Source organism: Oryzias latipes, chromosome 16 (genome assembly GCF_002234675.1).
Source record: "Oryzias latipes chromosome 16, ASM223467v1".
Lineage (NCBI taxonomy): Eukaryota > Metazoa > Chordata > Actinopteri > Beloniformes > Adrianichthyidae > Oryzias > Oryzias latipes.
The window spans coordinates 13,631,320-13,655,162 of record NC_019874.2 but is presented as its reverse complement, the minus strand read 5'-3'; the positions used below and the strand labels follow the sequence as shown (position 1 = coordinate 13,655,162).

General features: G+C 38.0%; 1 protein-coding gene across 1 annotated transcript in view; it reads left to right on the top strand.

The window, feature by feature from the left end:
• LOC101167820 (CUB and sushi domain-containing protein 3) overlaps positions 1–23,843 on the top strand; it is a gene marked incomplete in the record, with an annotated part of 253,195 nt that overhangs the window by 103,139 nt on the left and 126,213 nt on the right. The window contains 11 exon segments of the mRNA XM_023964007.1: positions 451–666; positions 1,892–2,080; positions 2,629–2,798; positions 4,265–4,421; positions 7,815–8,006; positions 9,382–9,508; positions 11,324–11,526; positions 13,086–13,277; positions 15,358–15,496; positions 17,688–17,875; positions 18,193–18,387. Of these exon segments, the coding sequence (XP_023819775.1) occupies positions 451–666; positions 1,892–2,080; positions 2,629–2,798; positions 4,265–4,421; positions 7,815–8,006; positions 9,382–9,508; positions 11,324–11,526; positions 13,086–13,277; positions 15,358–15,496; positions 17,688–17,875; positions 18,193–18,387 (1,968 nt within the window).

Sequence of the window (23,843 nt, the reverse complement as noted above, 5' to 3'; positions counted from 1 at the left end):
ATTGATAATTCATCACTATACGTCGTAACATGATTTCTATTTGAAAGACAACATGATCAATCATTTAATTTTCTGGTCATTTATGATTTTTTTTTTTTTTGAAAAAGCAAGCCAAACACTGGATGACATTACAGAATCCTGTTAGGACAGCCACAACAGATGGAAACGGCAGAACTGGATGGGTTGAAAAACAGCCAGTTGGCTGTCATAGAAGGAAGCAGGATAATGTTACTGGGCAACAATATGACAGCAAAAAAAAATATTTTAAACTTTTCTGGATCAACATATTCATATTTTTTTTTTAGTTAACTGTTTTTTGCAATTATCGATATATTTGTTTGCATATTTGCAATGTATGTACAATAAAAATATCTCTCAGGAAAACAGACTTGTGCTTGTGTGCAAGCAAAAAAAAGACTGTTCATCTTGCATTCATCTTTTTCCCTTCAGGTGTCCAGTTCACTTTTCACTCCTTCCACCTGGAGGATCACCATGACTACCTTCTGATAACAGAAAATGGCAGCTTCGCTCAGCCTCTGGCTCGGCTCACTGGCTCAGAGAGGCCTGCACCAGTTAACGCTGGCCTGTATGGGAACTTCAAGGCCCAGCTACGCTTCATTTCGGATTTCTCCATATCTCTTCAGGGATTCAACATCTCCTTCTCGGGTATGAAGGAATACAGGCTCTATCTGTGGGTGAAATGGAGGGGGGAGGAGGGCGCATGTGTTGGCTGCAGGCTCTTCACAAAAAGAGAGAGGACAAGGCTGTGGAGGAGGAGGCAGATGCCAGGATTTTAAAAGAAAACTGTTCACAACATGCTAGATGGTGCTGTTGAAAAGACGCGGAACGCTAAAGTGGAAGGCGGTGACGGGCAGACGGAAAGAGAAAGAGACTGCTGAAGCGTGCTTAAAGTAACAAGTGAGGGGTGATTTATCGGTCAGTGGGCTGAAGGTAGACCATGCCTCCGGTCTTTGCCAGTCAGAAGAGAATAATTAAAACACAAAGAGGTCAGGCAGGTAGGTAGACAGTGTCTAACCATGATGTGAATGCTCATCAAAGCATAAGGGCCAGTGTCCTGAGGACTGAGGAGACTGCTGTATTGCGAAATAATGGGCCCCCAGTCGGTGAACAGAAAAAAAACTATGTGTAAGACTTCTGAATGGATATGAAGAGGTGAGACAGAAGGCAATGCAGAGTTACGGTTGGAGAGGAGCATGAGTAAATGGGATATGACATAGAATAGAGATGGTCTGCTTTATGAGCATTCTTTCTAAATATTTGCCAGTCGTTTGCTTAAGTGAAACATTACTTATGCATGCATGAATATTCATAAAGCAGATTTTGACTGTGAGTGTGTGTTTGTCCTTGCATGCTTTATAATTAGCATTTGTAGATTCCGTGATTAGAATTCATTTTTAACCTTTAGCAGCCTTTAATGAAAGTCTGCTGACACTCTTGGGTCACATTATGCTGCTAAGCACTGCTGAAATGTTTTGCTGGACCCAAATCAATGGATCTACAGGTTATAGACTGTAAAAGAATTGCTCAACTAAAATTGTGTTCTTTTTATGTAATTTTAGTTGCATCTTCTTAAAGTTTGAGACCATTAACAGGCCATGAGAGAAAGGATTTGCACAAGATGACCTATTTTTTCAAGAGCCATAGCTAATCCAGACTTCTCAAGCTTTAGTCATGTATCCCAACCTGATCGAGTACGCTTGAGCAAGACTGGTAATCAGCACAAGCACCAATGTTGCTTTTAAAAGCTGAATGTCTACTCTTCCTTGAAAGGAGTGAGAAGATAAAGTGGATTTTCTCTTTTTTTTCAGGATCAAAGTCCACTAACAATTCTTTTATGTAAATAGGTTTACACCTTTTAATTTTTTTGTAGAGTACAATCTGGAGCCCTGTCAGGATCCTGGAACGCCTCGGTTCGGCTGGCATACTGGATCCAGGTTTGGCATTGGGGACTCACTGTCTTTCCACTGCAACGCGGGCTATCGTCTGCAGGGGGTGAGGGAGATTGTGTGTTTGGGAGGTGGGCGCCGCATGTGGAGCGCCCCTCTGCCAAGGTGTGTGGGTACGTATTCCCTGCTTTTACTTCCTTTTTACTAAGCCTAATTTTTAAGGAAGGTAATACTGCTGAAGGTATTGGTATAGCTAGAAATTTTCAAGTATAAAAAAGTCTGTAGAACTAATTTCCTTTATTAGACTTTTCACTTAAACATCTTTAATCATGAATAGTCCTATTTAGTTTAGAACGAAAGCATTATTGGGGTATTATTTATATTTAATACACACTGTCGGTCGCTTTGCACCTGTCAGTGCAGATCTCTCTGTAAAGTGTGCCTCTTCTGGTTTCTAAAGTACAAGATAGCTAGTAATTGTTTTTAAAATTAATATTTAAAAACCTACTTATTGTTTCATAATGCCAGTTGGTAATGACTACTATGACATTAAAGTAATAAAAAACAGAGTTCACTTTTTTTTTTCTTTTCAAGGGGATATTTGAACGATACTGTTATCTCTTAAAGCAGTTTAGCAGTTATGCAATTTCTGTTTTATTACACACTTGCAAATAGTTGTATGAATGATTGTGTGTGATTGGGTTTGATTGTTTCCCTGCAGCGGAATGTGGATCCACAGTTTCCAACAACGTGGGAGCTCTGTTGTCACCAAACTATCCGAAGAACTACGACAACAGCCATGAATGCGTGTACAGCATCCAGGTCCAAACAGGCAAAGGCATTAATGTCACAGCGAGCAGCTTTCTGCTTGCACAAGGTGACATTTTAAAGGTAAGTAATTCAGTTAATCTATGTTTATGAATAAAATGAATGGGTACAAATTAATAATCTGTAATGTTTTTTGTTGTTTGCATTTTTTCAAGTTTTTAACCAAGATATTTTTACTTATTTAAAACTAAAACAGACAACTGTTTTTAAAGATAGCTACACACTCATATGCAAATTAAAGCAAAGGTCAATTAGGAACTGCAGAACCACACATATAGAAAGGAAAGAGTTTGTTTCTTTCCCCAAGAGCATTTCAGCAGTTCTGGTAAGCACCCCAGATGGGATTTAAATGAACATGTACTTCTCACTTCACAGTTGAAATGCTCTCTTTTGGGATGCAGATGTCTTGTCTAATACACCAATTAACTGCATTATAGTCTGTTATTGGGATTTCTAGTAATCTCCTGTATTTAGTAATTATGTGAGAAGCTGCAACGCTGAAAGACACATTCAGAAAGCTAAATTTCCCTGAAGAGAATCAAAAAGATGCCTTGCTAGTTTTTCCATGAAAAAGGTCCCAAAGCATTTTTAATTAATTTCTTATTATTTTACACAAGCAATGAGGAAAAAAATAGATGCTGCTAGTTTATGGAGGGTTTAAAAGATTGTTTTAAATCAACAACTTATTTTAATTTATTATTAAGTCAAAAATAGTTTCTGGATATGTAATGTGTTTGGGCAGCTGAGGGCAAAATTACATACAATTTGCATTTGTTTTTTCACTATAGTTCACAAGCTCAAGTAGTTTAATTTTAATGTGTTTTCTTTTTAATTGAAGTTTTATTTGCATTTTTTTTGCATTGTCCAAAATATCATGTTTTTATTATACTTCTGAAGGGTATGTTGTCTTTTAAAATCATTTTTAATTCAGAGTTCAGGTAATACATTTATAAACCGTATTTTCTCCACCGTAGGGCGCCCAGGATTATAAGGTGCACTGTCAATGAGTGGTCTATTTTCAAATTTATGTCATAATTTAGGCACATTCAGAGAGACAAAAGAGTCAGAGATAAGTCCATCAGTCAGTAAAACTTTATGAACTGCCTTTCTTTCACAGTATTTCAAGAACTTGTTTGTCCTTTGCAAAAAGTAGTACACTTTAAGTTTATTTTAAGTATACTACATATAGATAGTATATAAAAAGTAAACTTCAAGTATACTGACTCACCTTTAGCGTAAAAAAGGTTGCCAATACTTGCAGTACACTTGAATAGACCACTTTTTTGCTAATGAATAACACACCACATGATAGCCACGTTAAAAGTGTTAGCGTATTCCTAAAACCTTTAAATCCCAACGTTGTTTGCAGCACAACCAGAATTCATCCATAAACAAGGCGCTGCAGATTAGAAGGCTTTAAAGTGCCCCTTACATTGTGTAGAATTTTCTGTTGTTGAATCTATTTCAAAGATAGCTTTCTCATTGTGAAAACTGCACAACTGTCTCACAATTCCTCTGTCTCTGATTAGCTGTATGATGGGAAGGATGGTACGGCTCCACTGCTCGGCACCTACACAGGCTCACAGATGCAGGGCCTTTTCCTCACCAGCACCTCTAACTATATGTGGCTGGAATTTTACTCAGACCAGGAGTCGACAGCAGCAGGGTTCCGCCTCATATATCACAGTAAGTCGCAATTCATTTCCTGTGGGGGAGGAGGGTCCTAAAGCTTATCCAAATGAATGATTTTGGCCTCATTTTCGGAGCCCCTCATTTCAAGTGGAAGAATCTAAAAGAGGGTCCTAATTGACCCTCACCCTACCATACTGTGTCTTTCACTGTCAGGGTGTCTATTAAACACAGCATGGCTCTCTCTGCCATTCTCTGACAGGAAAATGTGTGGTTTTCCATCCGATCTTTCTCTTCCTCTGTCTCTCCATGTGAATCTCACTATTTTCTTGCACTTTTCCCTCCTGCGATTAGAGTATTTTCTAGAAATCCATGTCTGCCTGAATTTACTTAATCAATGAATGGATTTTTGTTGGGATTGCTTGTTTCTAGATCCAATGTTTACCCTGTTTATGTTTTCTTCATCCACATGTGCATGTTTATATTGAAACTAATGGTTATATTGTTTGTGAACAGGCCTTAAATAGATTCATAGTATTAAGTTTCTCCTATAATTGACTTGCTGATTGGGTCCTGCTGCCAACCATTTCAAATGCATTACTGTGACAGGAGAATCCCTTGGGGAGAGAACAGATTTTTGTCCAATTAAATGTTTTTGTTTGTCACCTACAATTGAGATTTTTGACATATTCTTTCTTAATGCTTGTTTTTTTGTTTTTTTGACATAAATAAGCACAGATGTTAGAGAGAGGCGCCATCAATTTTGAAACTTTTAAACTTTTCAGACTGGTGTAACAAATACGTTCAACCTTATTTAACCCTTGTGCCTCGGTCTTTTATTCGAGAGAAAATTAAACTCAACAAAATGGAGAAATAACAAGTTAAAAGATTAACAATGGTTTAAAAATGTTGCAAATTAAGCAATTTAGGTTATACAGAGAATTAGTTTACCGTCAGCGCGCTGGACCAAACTTATCTTTCTCTTAATGAACAGACACAGAGTAGCCCAGAGTGATTAAAATTTCTCCTTTTTGTTTCCTCAAGTAACAAACTACGTCCCTTAGGATGTCCCCCTGTGTGGATCAGTTGTCCATGTGTTTGAACCCTGCTGCAAATGCAGGGTCTGATTCTAACTGGTTTTTCTGAAGTGTCATGTGACCTGCAGTGGTATGTCTGCTGCTGGATGTTGGTCATAATGTGAGTTTTTGCTCACAAAATGTTACAAAATGTATAAAAATATACATTATTTCAGTCTATTCTACAATAGTATCATATTTGAAACATTCATTTCTGTGACCCTTATCTCATTAGCATGGTGCAAACTTTCTTTATAGATCCATTGTATATAACTTGGTCTATGCTTTCTGCCTTGTAGTGCATCATCATTCCACTAGGGGCAGTAGAAGGGCTTTTCCTGCTCATTTCAAAATGTTAGCTTCCATGAAATCTCAAAAACACACTTTGGTCATTTTTAAACTTTATGGAGACAATAACTCATCTATTATTATTTGTTTAAGAACAACATTCTGTATTGCAAAATGCAAAAATAGTTGATAATTCTTTATAATACAGCTACACCATGTTAAAAATGTGTGAATCAAAATTGAAGCAGCGGATAATAAAGTGCTTTTTTCCCCCTAAACACTCATGTTAATATTTTTACTTTTTAATCTAACATTGTTGTAAGAAAAAAAATTAACAAATATACCATCTTTTTCTCATTAAAAGATGATATTACAGTTTTTTATGGACTTCACCAAAGGGTGATAACCAAAAAGAAAGAATTTTCTTGCATTTCTTTGATGTAGTGGGCATTGCAGGGTTATTTTTTTCCAAAGCACCCTACAGTGTGTGTCTGTGAATGTGTGTGCTTAAACAAATGCAGATTTTGTTTTTCTTGGTAAAAAGACAAACTGCAGAACATATCAGTGATTACGCCAGGGCTTAGTGTTATAGGCGGGGGATCAAACCTTCAGACTAGATGAAGAACGTTCTTCCATTCAAACCACAACTCACAGTTTGAGAGCTTACGCCTTTGAGTAATAATTGCACTAAATATGCTAAGTGCAACAGCTCATTTGATTATTATTTGAAACATCAAACAATCTTTGGTTTTGTCGTAGAGAAAGTTCATTACAGAATATTTTGTGGCTGCATAACACATACGTAAAATTAAAACTTACAAATATTCCTCCAAATTTGTGATAAATTGTTGTCAAGTTGAAAAGTATCACATAAACCATTGCGTCCATCTTAAAGGACAGCACTCACCTTGTGTTCTCATCTAAAGTAAATTCAACCTGGGAGATTGACTGATGTACGAACAACGAGGCTAAAAGGAGAAAGGAGAGCACGGTTAGTTTAAATCACGACTGAACAAGAAGTCTGGTCATGTTTTCATGACTTTTCTACCCAAAGGGCTGAGGTAATTTTCTAAATGTGAGCATTAACTGCTGGGAATTTATACTGGGCATGACACTTGTAATACTACTACCTGGCATGGGTGTAGACCTCGCAGTAAGAAGCAACCATAAATCAGCACTGCTGGCTTTATGTGCAGCCAGGCCACTGTATCTGTGCAGCAGCGCACTAGTCTTTTGAAGAAAGAAGCAGATTAAAAGCAATGGTCACGGTCAAACCCAGAGAACTAAAGAATTATTGTAACTGCTTGTTTCTGGCTGGTATTTTCTTATCCCATCCCAAAGATTTTAAAATACATTCTACATTTCTGCAGTGCAAAAGGAGGTAGTATAAAAATAGTAAGCAGCAGAAAAGGAAAATAAGAGAAAAAATACTAGAAGGAACATTTTCTGTCCATGCAGCAAGTCATTTTGCCTGAACAGGAACTCTTATAGTGAGATATCAATAGTTCCACACAAGCATTTAAAAAGAGAAAAATAAGGTTGAAAAAAAGCTGTTGGATAGAATTACTTCAAACTGAATACTATACAACCCAATGTTTCTTTTTTTACTAGTTCTAAGCAAATTGTTTGTATAGTTTATGTACCTAATAGTTCATTTTGAATACAATGACAAATGACTAGTTTAATAAGTGGAAATTACTCACTTTAGAAGAAAACGTGAACGAAAATAGAATACAATCTTAGTTGGCCAATCTTAAGAAAGCCTCATAAAATCTAAAACTAGCACTTATTCTTAGAACATAAATCTACATTTTTGTTTTCAATGAATGTCAGTCTAACTTGTCAACATTCATTAAACTTAAAAGCAACATTCTTAAATTTGAATCCAAAATGATAGAGACCTGCTCCTTGTTGAGCTGATGATTAACATTCAAAATCCAGTCAGTACCTTTTTGCAGAACAGATGAAGGAGAATGTAATAGTGGCAAGCAGAAAGGTTCTTCTTTGGTGGACACAAATCTGTGAAATTATAAGACATTTGTGCTTGTTTTCACCTTTCTTGCACCTTCTCAATGCACTTGCCCAGGTTTTGAGCTGTCACACTGTGATGATCCTGGAGTCCCTCAATTTGGCTTCAAAATCAGCGACCATGGTCATTTTGCTGGAAGTTCCATAACCTTCGACTGTGAACAAGGTTACACCCTGCATGGCAGTGCCACGCTCAGGTGCATGACAGGGGAGAGAAGAGCATGGGACAACAACCTCCCTTCATGCATAGGTAATACTTTCTGGTTGAGCTAAGTCTTTTTTCTTCTTCTCTCTCGCTCTATTTTTGACCCATATTTGCCACATGTACTTGTCTTGTCCCTCCCTTTCACTCTTTCTGCCTTAATTTATTATTCAGAACAGACCCAGAGTCAACAAAGCTCAGCAAGGCGCTAATCCAAAGGATTTATCCCGACATGATTTCCACCTTATTGAAAGACACGTGCTGCTTGTCATTGTGCAGGAGAATATAAACAGCTCTGGTGTTTCATTGTTGATCATTGATCTTTCTGTGTGTTCTTGAGGCATACAATCATCTGATCAATCAGAAGCCTAAAGTGAGGCATTGATGTTCAGCTTTCAGCGTTCTTCTTTGACTCATTTATTTGGTGCATTATGTCACTCTTTTAATTCTAGGTGATTATTAAGCATTTTTCTTAATAAATATATTTGTTATTGTAAATACATCTTTCTTAGTCATGTATATGCATCTCTGTCCTGCCTGTTTTCGTACAAAGCCTGTGCTGGGACACAAAGGGGCAGAAATGATAAAGCGTTTACCTCTGTCTGAGTTAAGAAAGGTGCTGAGAGGCAGGTTCTGTGTCTGGGTGCCCAGAAGTGATGGATGAGGGGAAAAAATTATTTACAAATTCTGTACGTGGGCAGAATAACTCTGAAAATGCCATTGTGGTGCACTACCTGTTTTAAATAAGGCATGCTTAAGGTTTGGCACTGTGACATGATCTAAAATATTAAAAAGTTTACTATTAACAATAATAATGATTATTATTACAATGATTTCGAAAATCCTAGGATTGATTTACTGTAAAGACCACAGGATCAATGAATAATCAACAGTAAACGAGTCCCAAGACCCTTCGAGTGGAATTCCAAATTATGTTTCTGGCTCTTTCTCCAGGGCCGCATCCAACTCTCCTTCTGAGTGCTTTAATAATCGCCAAGTGTTATGATACTGATTATGGCCCTAGCACTGTTGCTATGTAATACAGTTTTCCTATTAATTAAGTGCCCTCTATTCTGTAATTTAGATGGCAAGGTGATAAGGGAGAAGACATCTTGGTGTAGATGAGATGATAAGATACTGCTTTAGTCATTAACATTTGAAGCCATATTCTCCCAATAGTTCTGGACATAATCTTTATGTAGTTAATTAATGGCCTCGTTAAGACACGCGCTTAGAGACAAAACATGTTTTGCATCTCTGGTCAGAGATGAGCCCATTGTTGGGCACTGTAGCCTCCGGACCTACAACGACCATGTGTATGACTTCAGCTTTAGCTGATGCACCTTTGCTCTGGAATTTATGTCTGTAATATTGAGCTAGAGGTTTTCATTCATGATATGCAAATGTTTGCGTGTTCCTTCAGCGGAATGTGGTGGCAGTTTTAAGGGTGAGTCTACAGGCCGAATCCTTTCCCCTGGGTATCCCTTCCCCTACGACAATAACCTAAGATGCACCTGGACCATTGAGGTCACCCCTGGCAACATTGTCAGGTAAGTCCAGCTGATGATGCTCACTCTTGCATACATCAAAATAAGTGGTATGGGCTACATTATAACTTCAAATACATATGTATCTAGACATAAAACATTTAAAAAAAAAATCCTGTCTCGGTTATTAATCATTTATGCATAAAATGTTTGAAACCATTTCTCAGTTAGATTAGATGTGATAAGCTATACCTTTATCCTCACCATCGTACAATGATATTGAAGCTGTCATCATATCCATCATATCATAACAATATGACACAATATAAACATGTCTGTTCTGTGAAAAACTAATATGTGCAATAATATAAACATATTTGCTATGTGCATAAAGCCATTTGACAGTAGGGAGGTAAGAATCATTAGAAGGTAATAAACAAACAGACATACATATACATAGATATGTGCCAGTACAGTTTCATCAGGACATCCGAGAGTTTATGAACGTTTAGCACAAATTAAAACATAATTTGTGTTCAACTTCACCAGCGTTGACCTCAAAGGAAAATGAAAGTGACAGAGAAGAAAAAAATCGTTCTCATGGTATATTTATTACAAGAAGTTAAAAAGCTTTTAAGATAAAATAAAAATCAGCTCAAATCAACTTTTATCAGTTTCTCTCACTAAACGCCCCTGAACTCCAAACCTGCGTTTCATAAAACAAACATTACTTCACAATTAGCAATGATACATAAATCACAATGATAATGAAAATGATACATAAATCACATTTCCAGCTTGAGCGCATAAAACAAATTCTCTCAAGACTTTTGATAAAACTAACGACTTTGGCCTTATTAAACTATTAGCTGCTTTGGATCACGTTATAAGCACAGCCTCAATTCACTATGTTCTAAAAAGTGGTATGTTGAGGAACGGGAAGTGCATGTGAAACTTTAAACATGATGAACCCTCTATAAAAAGATGTCACTGGACAAAAAAAGCCAGCGGCAGCTCCATTAACAAAAATCGGAGGAGGGAGAGTGATAGCACCCAGAGCAATGTTCCTGGGACAAGAAAGTATTTTGTCCCTTTACGTTGAAAGCTTTTGTCATTGTAAAACATCACCCATTTGTGTCACATTTCATGTTTAAAAAATGGGCACAGCACAGGCCTACACATGGAGAAGGACACTAAATGAAGAAAAAAATCCTAAAAGTGTTGCAGTGTCAGGTAGTCAAAAAAGGCGTAGGGACAAACAGACAAAGATGCTGCAGAAAATGGTAGAAAGGCAGGAGAAAATACTCAAAGGATAATGGAGTGAGGGGATGCTGGTGAGTAAATAAGGTACCAGGAACAGGTACAGCAAAAATGACAGTTTGATGACATGTTACCAAGACTTCAAGGAAAATGGGGCTCAAAAAAACAGAAAGAAATCCAAAGAAAAGACCCTATCTCAAACCCAAAAAATAAAAACCATGTAGAAAAACACATGGAGAAAGAAGCTATAGACCATCATATTTTCTAGCCAGAATATAGCTAAACATTATATAATTTTTCAAGAATTATGCTTGGTTTTTAGGCAACATTAAAATACTGATAACTATTTAGACGTATTTTATTTGATTTATTTCCCTGATGTTGTATTTTCATCTTTCTTTATTCAGCCCCTATTAGAAATTTTTTTTATATTCATTTTTTCTTGCCTGAAGTCCGTTCTTATTTTTAATTTACCAAATTACATTTAAATAAACAGCTGACAAAGCAGCAATTAATTTTTATTTTTATTTTGCAAAGTGGTATTCTTTTTCCATTTTTGTTCCTCTTTTGTTTTGCTGCATTTAAAAAAAAAAAATCTTTTGTCGTCCTCTCTTTCAGTCTTCAGTTTCTTGCATTCGACACAGAAGCATCCCACGACATCTTGAAGGTCTGGGATGGGCCTCCTGAGAATGAAATGTCTTTGAAGGAGGTCAGCGGCTCACTGCTGCCTGAAGGGATCCACTCCACTCTCAACATTGTCACCATTCAGTTTGAGACTGACTTCTACATCACCAAGTCTGGTTTTGCCATCGATTTCTCAAGTAACTATTCATTCCTGCTTGTTTTCTCAGAGTTTTTCCCGAACAATGTGATGTTATAAAACATTTTAAGACCAGGCTCTTTTTTATTTTACTTTTCAGTAGCTTTATACTTGGATCACATATTCTTGTAACATGAGAAAATAGCATGTAGGAGGCTTCTTATCTTGTCTCCCAGTGTGTCCTATGACTGTTCGTCTTGTCTTGCTTTGCAGTTAAAGCTCCTGCTATGTCACAGTCCACTGCGCTTAACCCTTCTCTGTCTGCAGCTCTAATGCTGATGCGCTCCATGTGTTTTGTGATAAGTAGTTTAACAGCTAAAGCACCTGGAAGCAAGTGGAAAAAGAAAACACTCCATATGCCATGTAATGGCTTTGTTAATGCTTTCAATTTTGCATCCACACATAGCAGCCTAATGCAAAAATCAATGAATCAGAATTCTGTGCTCTGCAAAACGAAATTGATTTTATAAATTCATACTGTACTTAGACACTCTTTTTGCCCACGGTTACTGGTTCCCAGAACTGAAAGATGTGAAATCCAATTATTTAGCCGACTATAAACTGCTTTGTCCTTGCATGGTAAATAAAAAGACACAAGTTTGTGCAAATGCAAGCAGGTCAAAATTGTTTGTTTGCGACAATTTTATATTAACATAAAGGGTGGAACCAACTTATATTTGCTTTCCTTACCTGCATAGAAATCAGATCTTTCTTTTTTTGGAGCAAAAGTTACTATTGTTTGTTTTACAATGAACCAACTAATTCTACCGCCTTCCTCTAAATTTTGATTAATCTGTGAGTCATGTCAAAGGTCATGACAAGACAAGGTCAGATATGGGCTTGACAAATGTCATGACTGACCCGCCAAATTAAAATTAACTAAAGAAATAAAAATTTCAACTTTGACCTCAGTTATATCTTTATTGGACTAAAGCATTTTGAGTTAATGAAACCTTAGTGTCAAAACTTATAAGTGAAGAGACGTGATTACGTCATAACGCACCGATCAAGAAAACCCCGGTTCAAGTCTTGGCTGGGAGACCTGTCACAGAACATCTTTCTGTGTGTGGGGACATAACACCCCAATGTCTCTGTACAACCAACAGTGGAGCTGGCCTGTGTCTAGAGATCAGCTTTGCTGTGTTTTTTTCTTAGAATTTATTACAATGTTTTCATGTTTTTAGAATAAAAAAAGGACAACAACACAAACATTTAACTAAACTGAGCTGATCTCCAGTTGTCAAAACAAAACACAGTGTAGAAAGTAGAATGCCCAAATAGAATCATTAAAGGATTCATCCGATATTACCAGACTGCTCTCAAAAGCCCAGAGCTGCTTCACAGCTGTGGTTTAGAAAAATAGATTAGTGGAAATGGCAGTTTCGACTGACATCAGTCAGTAATCTGCTCACTTTAAGCTACAGTTTCATTTTAGCAGCTGCCCACAGTGATGTGTAAACCTTGCGTGCGTGTTCCTTCTTGCTCTCATTGATTTTCTGTCCATGTGTGCATCTGCTACCTGATGTATGTTTGAGTCACATGTGTATGTTTGCCCTTTAGGTTCATTGGCGACAGCCTGCAGGGATCCAGGCATCCCCATGAATGGCAGTCGCAACGGGGAAGGGCGGGAGCCCGGCGACTCGGTGACCTTCTCTTGTGATCCAGGTTATGAATTGCAGGGAGAGAGCAAGATCACCTGCATCCAGGTGGAAAATAGATACTACTGGCAACCTAGCCCTTCAAGCTGCATCGGTAAGAAAGAGGGAGATAGTGTGAGTTGGACAGGGAGGGATGGATGTGTGAAGGCGATAGAGAGGGGAAAATGGGGGAAGGAAGTGTAAGGGATCGGTGAGATAGAAATGGTGAAGGAGGGGGTGGGGGGTGTTAACTAGCTGCTGCCTGGATTCTAGTTCTCCCCTCAGTGCTCGGTGAAACAAATGAAGACTTCTCATATTTATCTAAACTTTACTCAGTTTTGAAACTGAAAGCACTTTAGTTTTCTTTTTCATTTATTTCAATTCATTTCCATAAAACAAACAAAAAAAAGATCTTGCACAATTACTTATACCGGGGAAACAAAAAGGAACAGAAAGAAGAACATGTGTTTTTCTGCCCTGTTTACATAGAAGGAAAGAGAAAAAAAGAGGGGAATTAAAAATGACAGAACAGGAACCATGTCTAAACATACATATCTGCAATATATGTATGCGTGTGGTTTACATCAAATAACACTGAAACTGGCAAATTCGGATCTTATTTCTAAACTTAGGTACCTGGAATTAAGCCACAAGGTTCACTGATTGTTCTTTTTTAACAAGTTTTTGAAAGTGATTTATAATTTGGTTTCTATAATTGATTGTTTTAGATTGTTATTTATCTTGATTCCTTGAATTGAAACGCATCTTTCATTTGTTTTTGTTCAGATAATTTGCAGTGATAAAATCTCACATCCTTTTAAACAATAAATAGTTTGATCAAGTAAATCTTTGAATTTAATATTTTTAAATTTTTACTGAATAACTGGTCGGATAAATCTCTGTAATTACTGCCAGAGATAATTCTTAGTGTATTGTTTTGAAGAATTGAAGACAGAATTGAAGAAAAATTGAACTTAAATATGTTTTACATGTGTTTCCCCTGTAATTTAGATATGGAACAATCAAGAAGGTATACAATAAAAAAGCAAATGGAATTTCCAAGAAAAACCCTCATCAATGATGACACCCACAAATTTAAATTCCTTTACTCTGTCAATATTAATGCCATCTACTTCAAATGAAATATTCTGATTTGTGTGTTTGTTGCAAAATATGAATTTATTTTGTGGTTTAGTGATGATTTATTTACATCATTCATTATTTTCAGTTCTGCTAAGAACATATATTATAAATTACATTAAAAAATATTTTGTCATCAGCAAATAATATATATTTGAACCTTTAGAACAAAAACAGTTTTATATGTTTTCGTTATGTCATTTTAAAGAAGTGATGTATACTTTGCTGTCCCAAAAATGTCTGCAGTTATTTACTTCAGTCAGAAAAAGAAAAGAAAAAAATTGTTGGCAGGTCCTTTGGTTTCTGTGACAATCTCACACAGAGCAGTGCGACAAGACTGCATGTAAAATTCAGTGTGCAACGAAAGTGTTAAAACACAATATAACAGACAGTTTTCCTTTGGTTTCAAACTCATTGTCATTACACATAGCAGCTGTTTGCTTTATTCATCAAGCTCAACAAAAGACAAGCAGAGTCATTTGGGAGGCGGTAAAATTCTGTGCAGTTCCTTTTGATGCCCCGACCCACCAAATGATGTCAGTAAAAGGCACATAAGCATAAAAGCATTACAATTTTATGAACTGACAATTATATTGTTTTTATAGCTGGACTTCATATTCAGGTATGAGCCATGAGTATACTGGGGATAGCATGAAAGCCAGTCCAACACTTGACATAAAAACAACAACAAAAAACATGAAGAGACAGTGACACACTTCTGAGGCGGATATTTCTGTTGTTTTTTGAATAATGTGTTTGGATTATTGTATATTTTTAGCTTCATAAGCAACACTTCTTTGTGTATGAAAGAGAAAAAAACACATCAACATCCACCACCCAGATGTATAAGGATGTTTTCCTCTGTTTTTACTTGCTGCTGCTACAGCAAGTTTTGATAAAGCATTTTACCAAATGTTCAATATTTTAGTAATTTATACATAATGACCTGCTCATCACTTTTATTTCTAAATACTAAACTGAGTTTAACGAAAGGGCTTTGGAGCAGCAAACTTACATCTTTTAATTCTTCCTCTTTCCTCTTCTTATCTACCAAGCTCCATGCGGTGGGAATGTGACTGGATCTTCTGGATTCATCCTTTCTCCCAACTACCCACACCCCTACCCACACAGCAAAGACTGCGACTGGCTAATCGCTGTTCACTCTGATTACGTCATTTCTTTGGCTTTCATCAGGTAACATCAAATTTGAAATGTTTAAGGGAAAATTGAGGGAAAAATAAAGTCTTCTTTTTCTTTCTAGTAAAGACAATAAATATTCCTTCTGAAGCCACATACGAAGGCTCCTTTATCCCTCCATTGTGGCTCTTTAGCTTTGAAAATAAAATGCTAACAGTAAGAATAAATAATGGGGCTTTAGTTTTGATTAATCTGTTTAGGTTTATTAAGTTTTGTCATTTATGTTTAGATGTTTAACATGCCAGAAAGCAAAGAAAAATTATAGTAAAAGTGATCAAAATCTACTGTAATCATCTACTGTCAGATAGATTTGTTATTAGAATAAGCCTAAAGCATATGTTCTTATCTTCTGCTCTACAACACTAGTGTTGCTGTTTAAAAGTAAAGTCTGTAAAGTAAAGGATTACACCTACATGTATAGACAAAAAAAAACGAGTCCTTACCAGTGTTGTCATGTTTATATTCAAAACTAAAAGGAGAAAAATAGTATAGTGTGGCAAAGTCATAATGATGGAAAATTCCATGTTTGACTTGACTTTCCAGCATTTTTTCTTCTGCTGCATTATTTGACGCAGGATGTATTTTATTTTGAAAGGAACTCAAATGTCCTACTGTCATAAGTAGAAGAAGAAGTTCAAATTATTTTAAACTGAAAAATCTTACACATTCAGGTATTTCAAAGATAAACGCTACATGTCATAAATTAATTGCTTAATGGCAAATATATTAATGATTTCATAAATGTGTAAGTGGGGCTTTGCAGTTCTCTCAGCTCTTGTTGTGTCAGAAACTGGCCCAAATGGCTCTTTTAGTGTTTAAAATTGCAGATCCCTGTATTGTAACCTTCGATTATTAGGGGACGGTTGGTTGCTTATTACAGTTTGTTCCACTAAATGTGACGAAATCACCCACCTTGATTTGTTTTTAGTCAAGTATCTAAAAAAAATATGCTGGAAGTTTGGGATTTTTTACTGCCAAAAAGCAGCCCGATTGATGGGGAGGAAAAAAAAAGCTTTGATGTAGAAGAAAGGAAACATTTTGTCCCCGAGGCACAAGGTCCAGTGGCTTACAGGATGAAGCTCTCCGTAAACCTACGGTTTGTTTGTAGCCTGCCTGAAACAGAATGGACTCAGTTCTCAGTGGATGCATAGGAGCTCAGGGTGTACCATGGAATTGCTTGTTTTCTGCGATGGAACAAACTATAACATCATATTACAGAGCAAAGCTGACCATGTGTGTGACGGAGGGTTTGAGTTTGAGTCCAGGTGTGCTTGGAGATAGCGGGGAAGCAGCAGTTTCTCTGCAAGAATTGAAGTAAACACTGCAGCCATTTTGCCCAAAGAGGATTTCTTGGTGAATATTTCATGGCAAAATTATGATTTCAGTGCAGATTTTTTTTCCCTGCGCCGAATGGCAGCCAGAAATAAATAATTGCAATCAAAGCATTTAGCCGCAGCAAATACACAGATGCAGCTTGGGGCGGCTTTTATGGTGATGCTTCTATTACCTTTTGTGCAAAATGATTTTATGATGAGCTGCAGAGGGCCAAAGGTACATTATTTCTCAACTCCCTCACAGTTTGAACATTCTCATAGTTAAAAAGGGAAATAAAAAGTCACCAGAGTATTTTATTTCTTTTTTTTTTTTTTTTTACTTTTTCCTCAAAACAAACATTTAATAGAATTAACACACTGCTGCTTTTTCTCTTGGGAATGTCAAATGAAAGGATGGAATTACGATTTTAAATTGGAGCTGCTTTGCTCCAACTCAAATGCAATTATCTCGGAGCTATTTACATTTTTGTCATAAACTGTGCTCATTATTTTGAAAACAAATGCTCCTCTCCCTCTTGGTGTAGCATGTGATTTGATATACAACTCAACAATATGAAAGCATCTTTATACACTGCATCACTGTCGCCGTCTGGGAAGATTTTGTCAACGTAGTGTCATAACAATTTAATCTTCTCTCACCTCTTGGGGTAGAGGATAGGAGAGTTGACTGTTTGGGAACACAAAACAAATCTCTCGGCATGATTTGCCTTTTGCATTGTAATGCACAATGTCATTGTGGAATCATAATGCATTGTAAATCCCATACTAACTGTGCAATCTGATGATTAAGACTTGGCAAAATAATGCACAGTTTTATCGTTTATTTTATTTTTTGCTTCTTTCTCTTACTGCAGCTTCAGCATTGAGCCCAACTATGATTTCTTGTACATTTATGATGGACCAGACAGCAGCACTCATCTGATTGGCAGTTTCCAAGACAGTAAACTTCCAGAGAAGATTGAAAGCACTTCCAACTTTATGTACTTGGCATTTCGCAGTGATGGCTCTGTGAGCTATACTGGCTTTCATCTGGAGTACAAAGGTATTGTAATGCCAGTGCAAACTGGGAATTGTATTTGCATTGCAACATGTTTTTGTTTAGGACTGTTATTTTGCTCTAAGATAAAAATAAAGCAGATTTTCTTTTACTTTTAATGCAAATTTTGAAGTAATTACCATCATTGTTTTCCCTGCTTTTTGTAGAACTTAACAATAATCTGTTTTTTTACAAGTATATATTTTTACGTCGTGTCCTAGCGATCTGTATTTTCTTTATTTTAGATTTACTTTTTTGCACATTTAGGAACTCCTTTGATCCAAGGCAACTACTACAAAACTCTTACAAATTTTTGCTTTCAGCAAAACTTCGGGAGGCCTGTTTTGATCCAGGGAATGTGATGAACGGCACTAGAATGGGTACAGACTACAAGCTGGGCTCTATGGTTACATTTCATTGTGAAGCTGGCTACCTGCTGCAGGGCTACTCCACCCTGACATGTGTCATGGGCAACAGCAAGAGACCAGAATGGGATAGAGCCAAACCAAGCTGTCAGGGTAAGAAGCAGCATTTCACTCCTAACAGTGTTTTTGACATTTCTCTGCTCAAAGAAGGTTCTTACTTTAAGGTCGCATTTATTGTTTCTTGGTAACTAATTTCAACGTTTTTCCACTTAAAAATAAGAGTTGATGACAATAGTATGAAAAGCCTTTTTAAGTTGCACACAACTTCACTAAATCAAATGAGAGGTACAGATTTTAGACTGGTAAAATAAGATCTATTCGCTTTTAACTATTTCTTCACAGCATATAGTAAAATTCTATCAACATTCTATCTCGCCCTCCACTTCAGACTTGCAAGCTTGAGTGCTTTGAATATTTTGGAAGATAATTCTTAAGATCTAGATACTTTTCAAAAAAAGTCAGCAGCGCAACATTATGCACACTGCAGAAATACTACTTTTTTGAAGACAGCCTTTTCTCTGCTTTATTTTTTCAATCCACCACATAAACATAAAAATTAATAGGAAAGTGTCTTTTGGCTGACCCACAAAAGAAAAAAAATCTCTAATTTTGTCAAAAGAAACTTAGCCAGTGTTTATAGACGAAACTTAATTTTACAAAATATGTCAACCATGGTAAAGAGCTCATACTAAATGAGCCAACGAAGTAAGTTCAAGAACAAGATTATATAAAAAATCAGAGAATATTGATCCAGATTGTATTGGCAATAAAAAATAAAAAAAAGGTCTTTTCATCTTGGAATTCTTAACTTTGACCCTGGAGTTGGATCACGAGTGCCTTTTAAATACATCAACATAGACTTCTTCCGTATTTGATACGTTTTTATCGTGAAAATTCATTAGGGAGACTTGGCTATTGCTACAATTTTAAATGTCATGCAAATGGTAAGCAACATTATTTTCTATGTACTGTAAATCCTTTAAATAGGGTCCAAATAATGAAGCCCAGCATTATAGATGTAGTTCTGGGCTGTTACAAAGGAGTCAAAGAGAACCCAACACCCAATAGGTCGTAACTCATATCTGTATAGCAGAGTGTTGCTCCAGAACAGAGCCAAGGATGTCATAGCAGGACAGCAATGATAAATCAAGACAGAGATGGAAAATGAGCTAAATAAAAATGAGCTTAAGATTTACAGTTTGGTTTGTGTCTTGCTTCACTCTCAGTGTTCTGTTATTGCTTGATTTTCCAGTCTAATACAAGACCGGAGAGAGTCTGATCCCAGTGCAGACATAAAAATGTCTGGAGGAAGAGAGGGGATGCGAGCTGTCAATCTCAAAGAGTTTTAGTTTTAACATCCTATCTGGAAAGATGCCAAATCTTTGGAGACATGATCATTCTGAAGGAAATATGGCACAGACATGTTAGAAGTCTCCATGACATCCCATCATTTTACCTCCACATGTAGGCAGAACACATGGTCTCTTGAGTCGAGAAAAGAGAGGACTTTCCTTCTCTGAAAGGCTATTGTTTGTGCACCGTCTATCTATTGCAAGTACAGAAGCTACACAGTACATAGTGTGGAACAGAGCTGCTCAACCATGAACTCTAAAAGGATGAGAAAATGAACTGTTGTGTATTTTCTTCTGAATTTAGACCTAATGGGATCTTTTCAAACCCACATTAAAAAAAATCAAGATGCGAATTACACAGTTTGTAGGCAGCATGTTTGCAGGTTTGATCATAGACAAATGTATGCTTTTAAATGTCTTTGTCAAGGCCAATTTATAACGCAGCTCACCAGTCTGATTCAGATTACACTTTAACCACCTCTAAAGTTTCACTAGCATTGCCACCATGAAACTTTGTATCTCAGTAAACTGCCTTGACCCCATCAAAGTTGAATATAAAATATTTACTGCTGGGAAATAATCAGAGCTTCCAAATGTATTGTTTCAAGGAAAGCATTCACATGTGCCTAACAATTTAAAATTAAAGCTACAAGTAGCATTTAGCGGGCCCGAGCACGTGCGACCGCATGGCACGAGCGACCGCCCCGTGAGCAACGCCCTGCTCGAGCCATTCTCGTCGTTTTTCCTTGTCCATTCTGGAGCTCCAAGCTATTGTTAACACGACAGCAGCCTGGGGGGGGGGGGGGGGGGGGGGGGGGGCTGTAATCTGTTGTCTTAAGGGACAAAGACTTTTGCATATAGCATGAAAAAAATTCAAGCAATGATGATAATTGCTTTCACTGTCCCTAAGGATGAGAACAATAGAACTCATTCAATTTCCACTACAATGTCTAGATGAGTGTCAGCTATGTCTGATAACTTGGCCAATTAGCTGGACCGGGATCTTGCAAAGTGCAGGTGGTTAACGTCCAGTGTGATGAGTCTGTGGACGGCAACAGTACAGCATAGCTTTTGGTTTCCACAAGAGAAGAACTCCTGACACATCTGCCCTAACAGACAACTACAAGAGGAGTTGAAATGTATAACACGGTGAAGGAGTTTTTGTGCAGAAAAAGGTACCATTAGAAAAGCTGGTAGCAGTGACTGCAGATGGGACTCCTGCTATGATCAATAGACAAACAGGTTTCATCACTCACTGTAAAGCTGACCCAGACTTTCCAAAATGTCTGCATTACTGCTGCGTCATTCACCAGCAGGCCTTATGTGCAGAAGTGATTGGCTCTGGACATATAATGACTCTTATTCTGAAAATCGTAAACAACCTCAGCTGCAAAGCAAAACAGCACAGGATTTTTAAGGTGCTATTGGAGGAGATGTCTGTTGAATATGGTGAATATGAACATTGTGAATCTGAACTTGCATTCTTGACTGACATTACTGGAAAACTAAACCACTTGATCTGCGAGCTGCAAGACAATGGCAAAACTATTTTTTTTTGACCAGCCTGCCTGAGCCAGTGTTTTTCTTGTGGGGATCTTTTCTGCCAGGGCTTGTCAGCTTGGTCAGTGGATGTTGCTGCAGTTGTCTCCCTTGCTGGGACAGCTGGAGTTAAACACAGCAGCTCACAGCTCTGAAGTGGACCCCGTTGCTGTCCCAGTCTGGATGGGCACTGTGGCGATGTTCCAATGGCCAGGCTGGCTCCTGGTATAAAGAGATTCCCAAATACCATTTCCTAACCGCAGAGCCAAGGATGTGTTTACATGTTTAGGTCAAAAATGTGATGGACAGCTTCATGTTGTCTAAACATGCCACCCTGTTATTAATCCAGTTGATATGGTTCTCCATCTGTGTCTAGGTGATAGAAAAGCATTTTTTTTTATATTTAGAGCTCTAAGCAAACAAACAGTTGTCTATATAAAAGAGCTTTTACAATTGTGCACTTTTAGCAGGTCTCTGAGTTCATGTGACCAATGTATGGTGGATTTTCACAGACCTTGTTTAAAACTGAAGGTGAGAGAGACTTAGAGAAATGGCTTCATTGTTCTGGAGTTCTTTGTTTCATCCACAGAAGAGTAGAATTGGTGATTGATTTTGAAAAGCTGCTGAAAAAAGTATCTTTTTCAAATTGCAATTTCTAACTTGGGTTTTACATTTTGTGTTCCATTTTTTGTGCTTTAATTGGGAAGCATTTGTTATTTGTTTGGTGTTTTTAAGGTTCTGCAAATATACACATCATTTTTTAGAGACATTTGTTATCAGTTGTGTTTGTTGATTTGTAGTTTAATTTCATTGGATGTATAGATGTCGTGTGGGGGGGAGGCTCGAGAGTAGGTAGGACCCAGGCGCAGAGACGGGAGGCAAACGGGTTCAGGGCAAGTGGGTTTATTTAACTAACAAAAAGCGCTGCAGAGCAGGATGACAAAACTAAAAACAAAAACTTACTGTGGCATGGCAAGGGACATGGACGCCAGACAAGAAGACGTGATCAACATGAGCAGAAGTTAATGGACCAGCACAGGAGGAAGGCAGAGACAAGACTTATATACAGACAGGGCAGACAAGACACAGGTGAACACGATTAGGGCAGATGGGGACCAAAGGAAGTAAAACTCAAGAAACATGACAAGACAGGAAACCTTTCAAAATAAAACAGGAAACAGAACCAAACAAGACAGAACAAGAACTAAAGCGAAAAAAAAGACAACAAACTGAAACCATGACAATAGAAAGGAAAAGAAGTTCAAACATTGATTATAAAAAAGGATATAAGAGATAAAAAAAAAAGAAAAAGGAAAAGAAAAAAGATAAAATATTGATTTAATTGCATTTTGAATGAATAAAAAACAATGATTAATAGAATCAGAATCAGAATCAGGAATCAGAAAAAGTTTTATTGCCAGGTTCAGTAGAGCGCACTTTACAAAACGAGGAATTTGACTTGGTGTATAGTGCAATTAAGAATAAGTTAAAAATTAAGTTAACAACACACTATATACAGTAGAGTAAGGTGAATTAAAGTGGGAGCACAGATGGGCTGGGATGGTGGGGCCTGTAAGTGGCACCGACAGTCCTTTGGTGGGCGGGGGGTGGAGGGGGGGTCACCTGGGGGAGTTGGGGTTCTGTTCAGCAGGCTGGCTGCAGTGGGGAAGAAGCTGTTCTTGTGGCGCGAGGTCCTGGTCCTGATGGACCGGAGCCTCTTGCCAGAAGGGAGGGGCCGAAAGAGATTATGTCCTGGATGAGAGGGGTTGGCTACAATCCTGGCTGCCCGCCTCCAGGTCCTGGAGATGTGCAGCTCCTGGAGAGACGGGAGGTGGCAGCCGATCACCTTCTCTGCTGAGTGGATGACGCGTTGCAGCTTGGCCTTGTCTCTGGCCGTGGCCGCAGCGAACCAGACTGTGATGGAGGACGTGAGGGTGGATTCGATGATGGCGGTGTAAAAGTCTACCAGCATCTTTTCAGGGAGGTGAAACTTCTTCAGCTGCCTCAGGAAGTACATCCTCTGCTGGACCTTCTTAGTGATGGAGCTGATGTTCTGCTCCCACTTGAGGTCCTGGCTGATGATGGTTCCCAGGAAGCAGAAGGACTCCACAGAGGTCACCGGGGAGTCACAGAGGATGACAGGGGGGAGGGGGGCTGGGGCCTTCCTGAAGTCCACTGTCATCTCCACTGTCTTCAGAGCATTAAGCTCCAGGTTGTTAGCGCTGCACTATGACACCAGCCTGGCTATTTCACTCCTGTAGGCCGACTCATCTCCGTCAGAGATGAGGCCGATGAGTGTGGTGTCGTCAGCAAACTTCAGGACTTTGACAGACAGGTGACCAGCTGTGCAGCTGTTTGTGTACAGGGAGAGTAACAGGGGTGAAAGGACACAGCCCTGGGGGGATCCGGTGCTTGTGGTCCGAGTATCTGAGACGAGCTTCCCCAGCCTCACATACTGCTGTCTGTCCGTCAGGAAGTCTGTGATCCACCTGCAGGTGGAGTCAGGCACATTCATCTTGGAGAGTTTTTAATACTAAAGATGTATGAAAGACATACCGAAAAAATATGTCTTTCAGTGTTTAACTGGCTGTCTTTGGATTATGCATGCCTGAGTAATGGCCATTCTTACTTCTCATCTCTCTGTTCACTGCTTGCTAA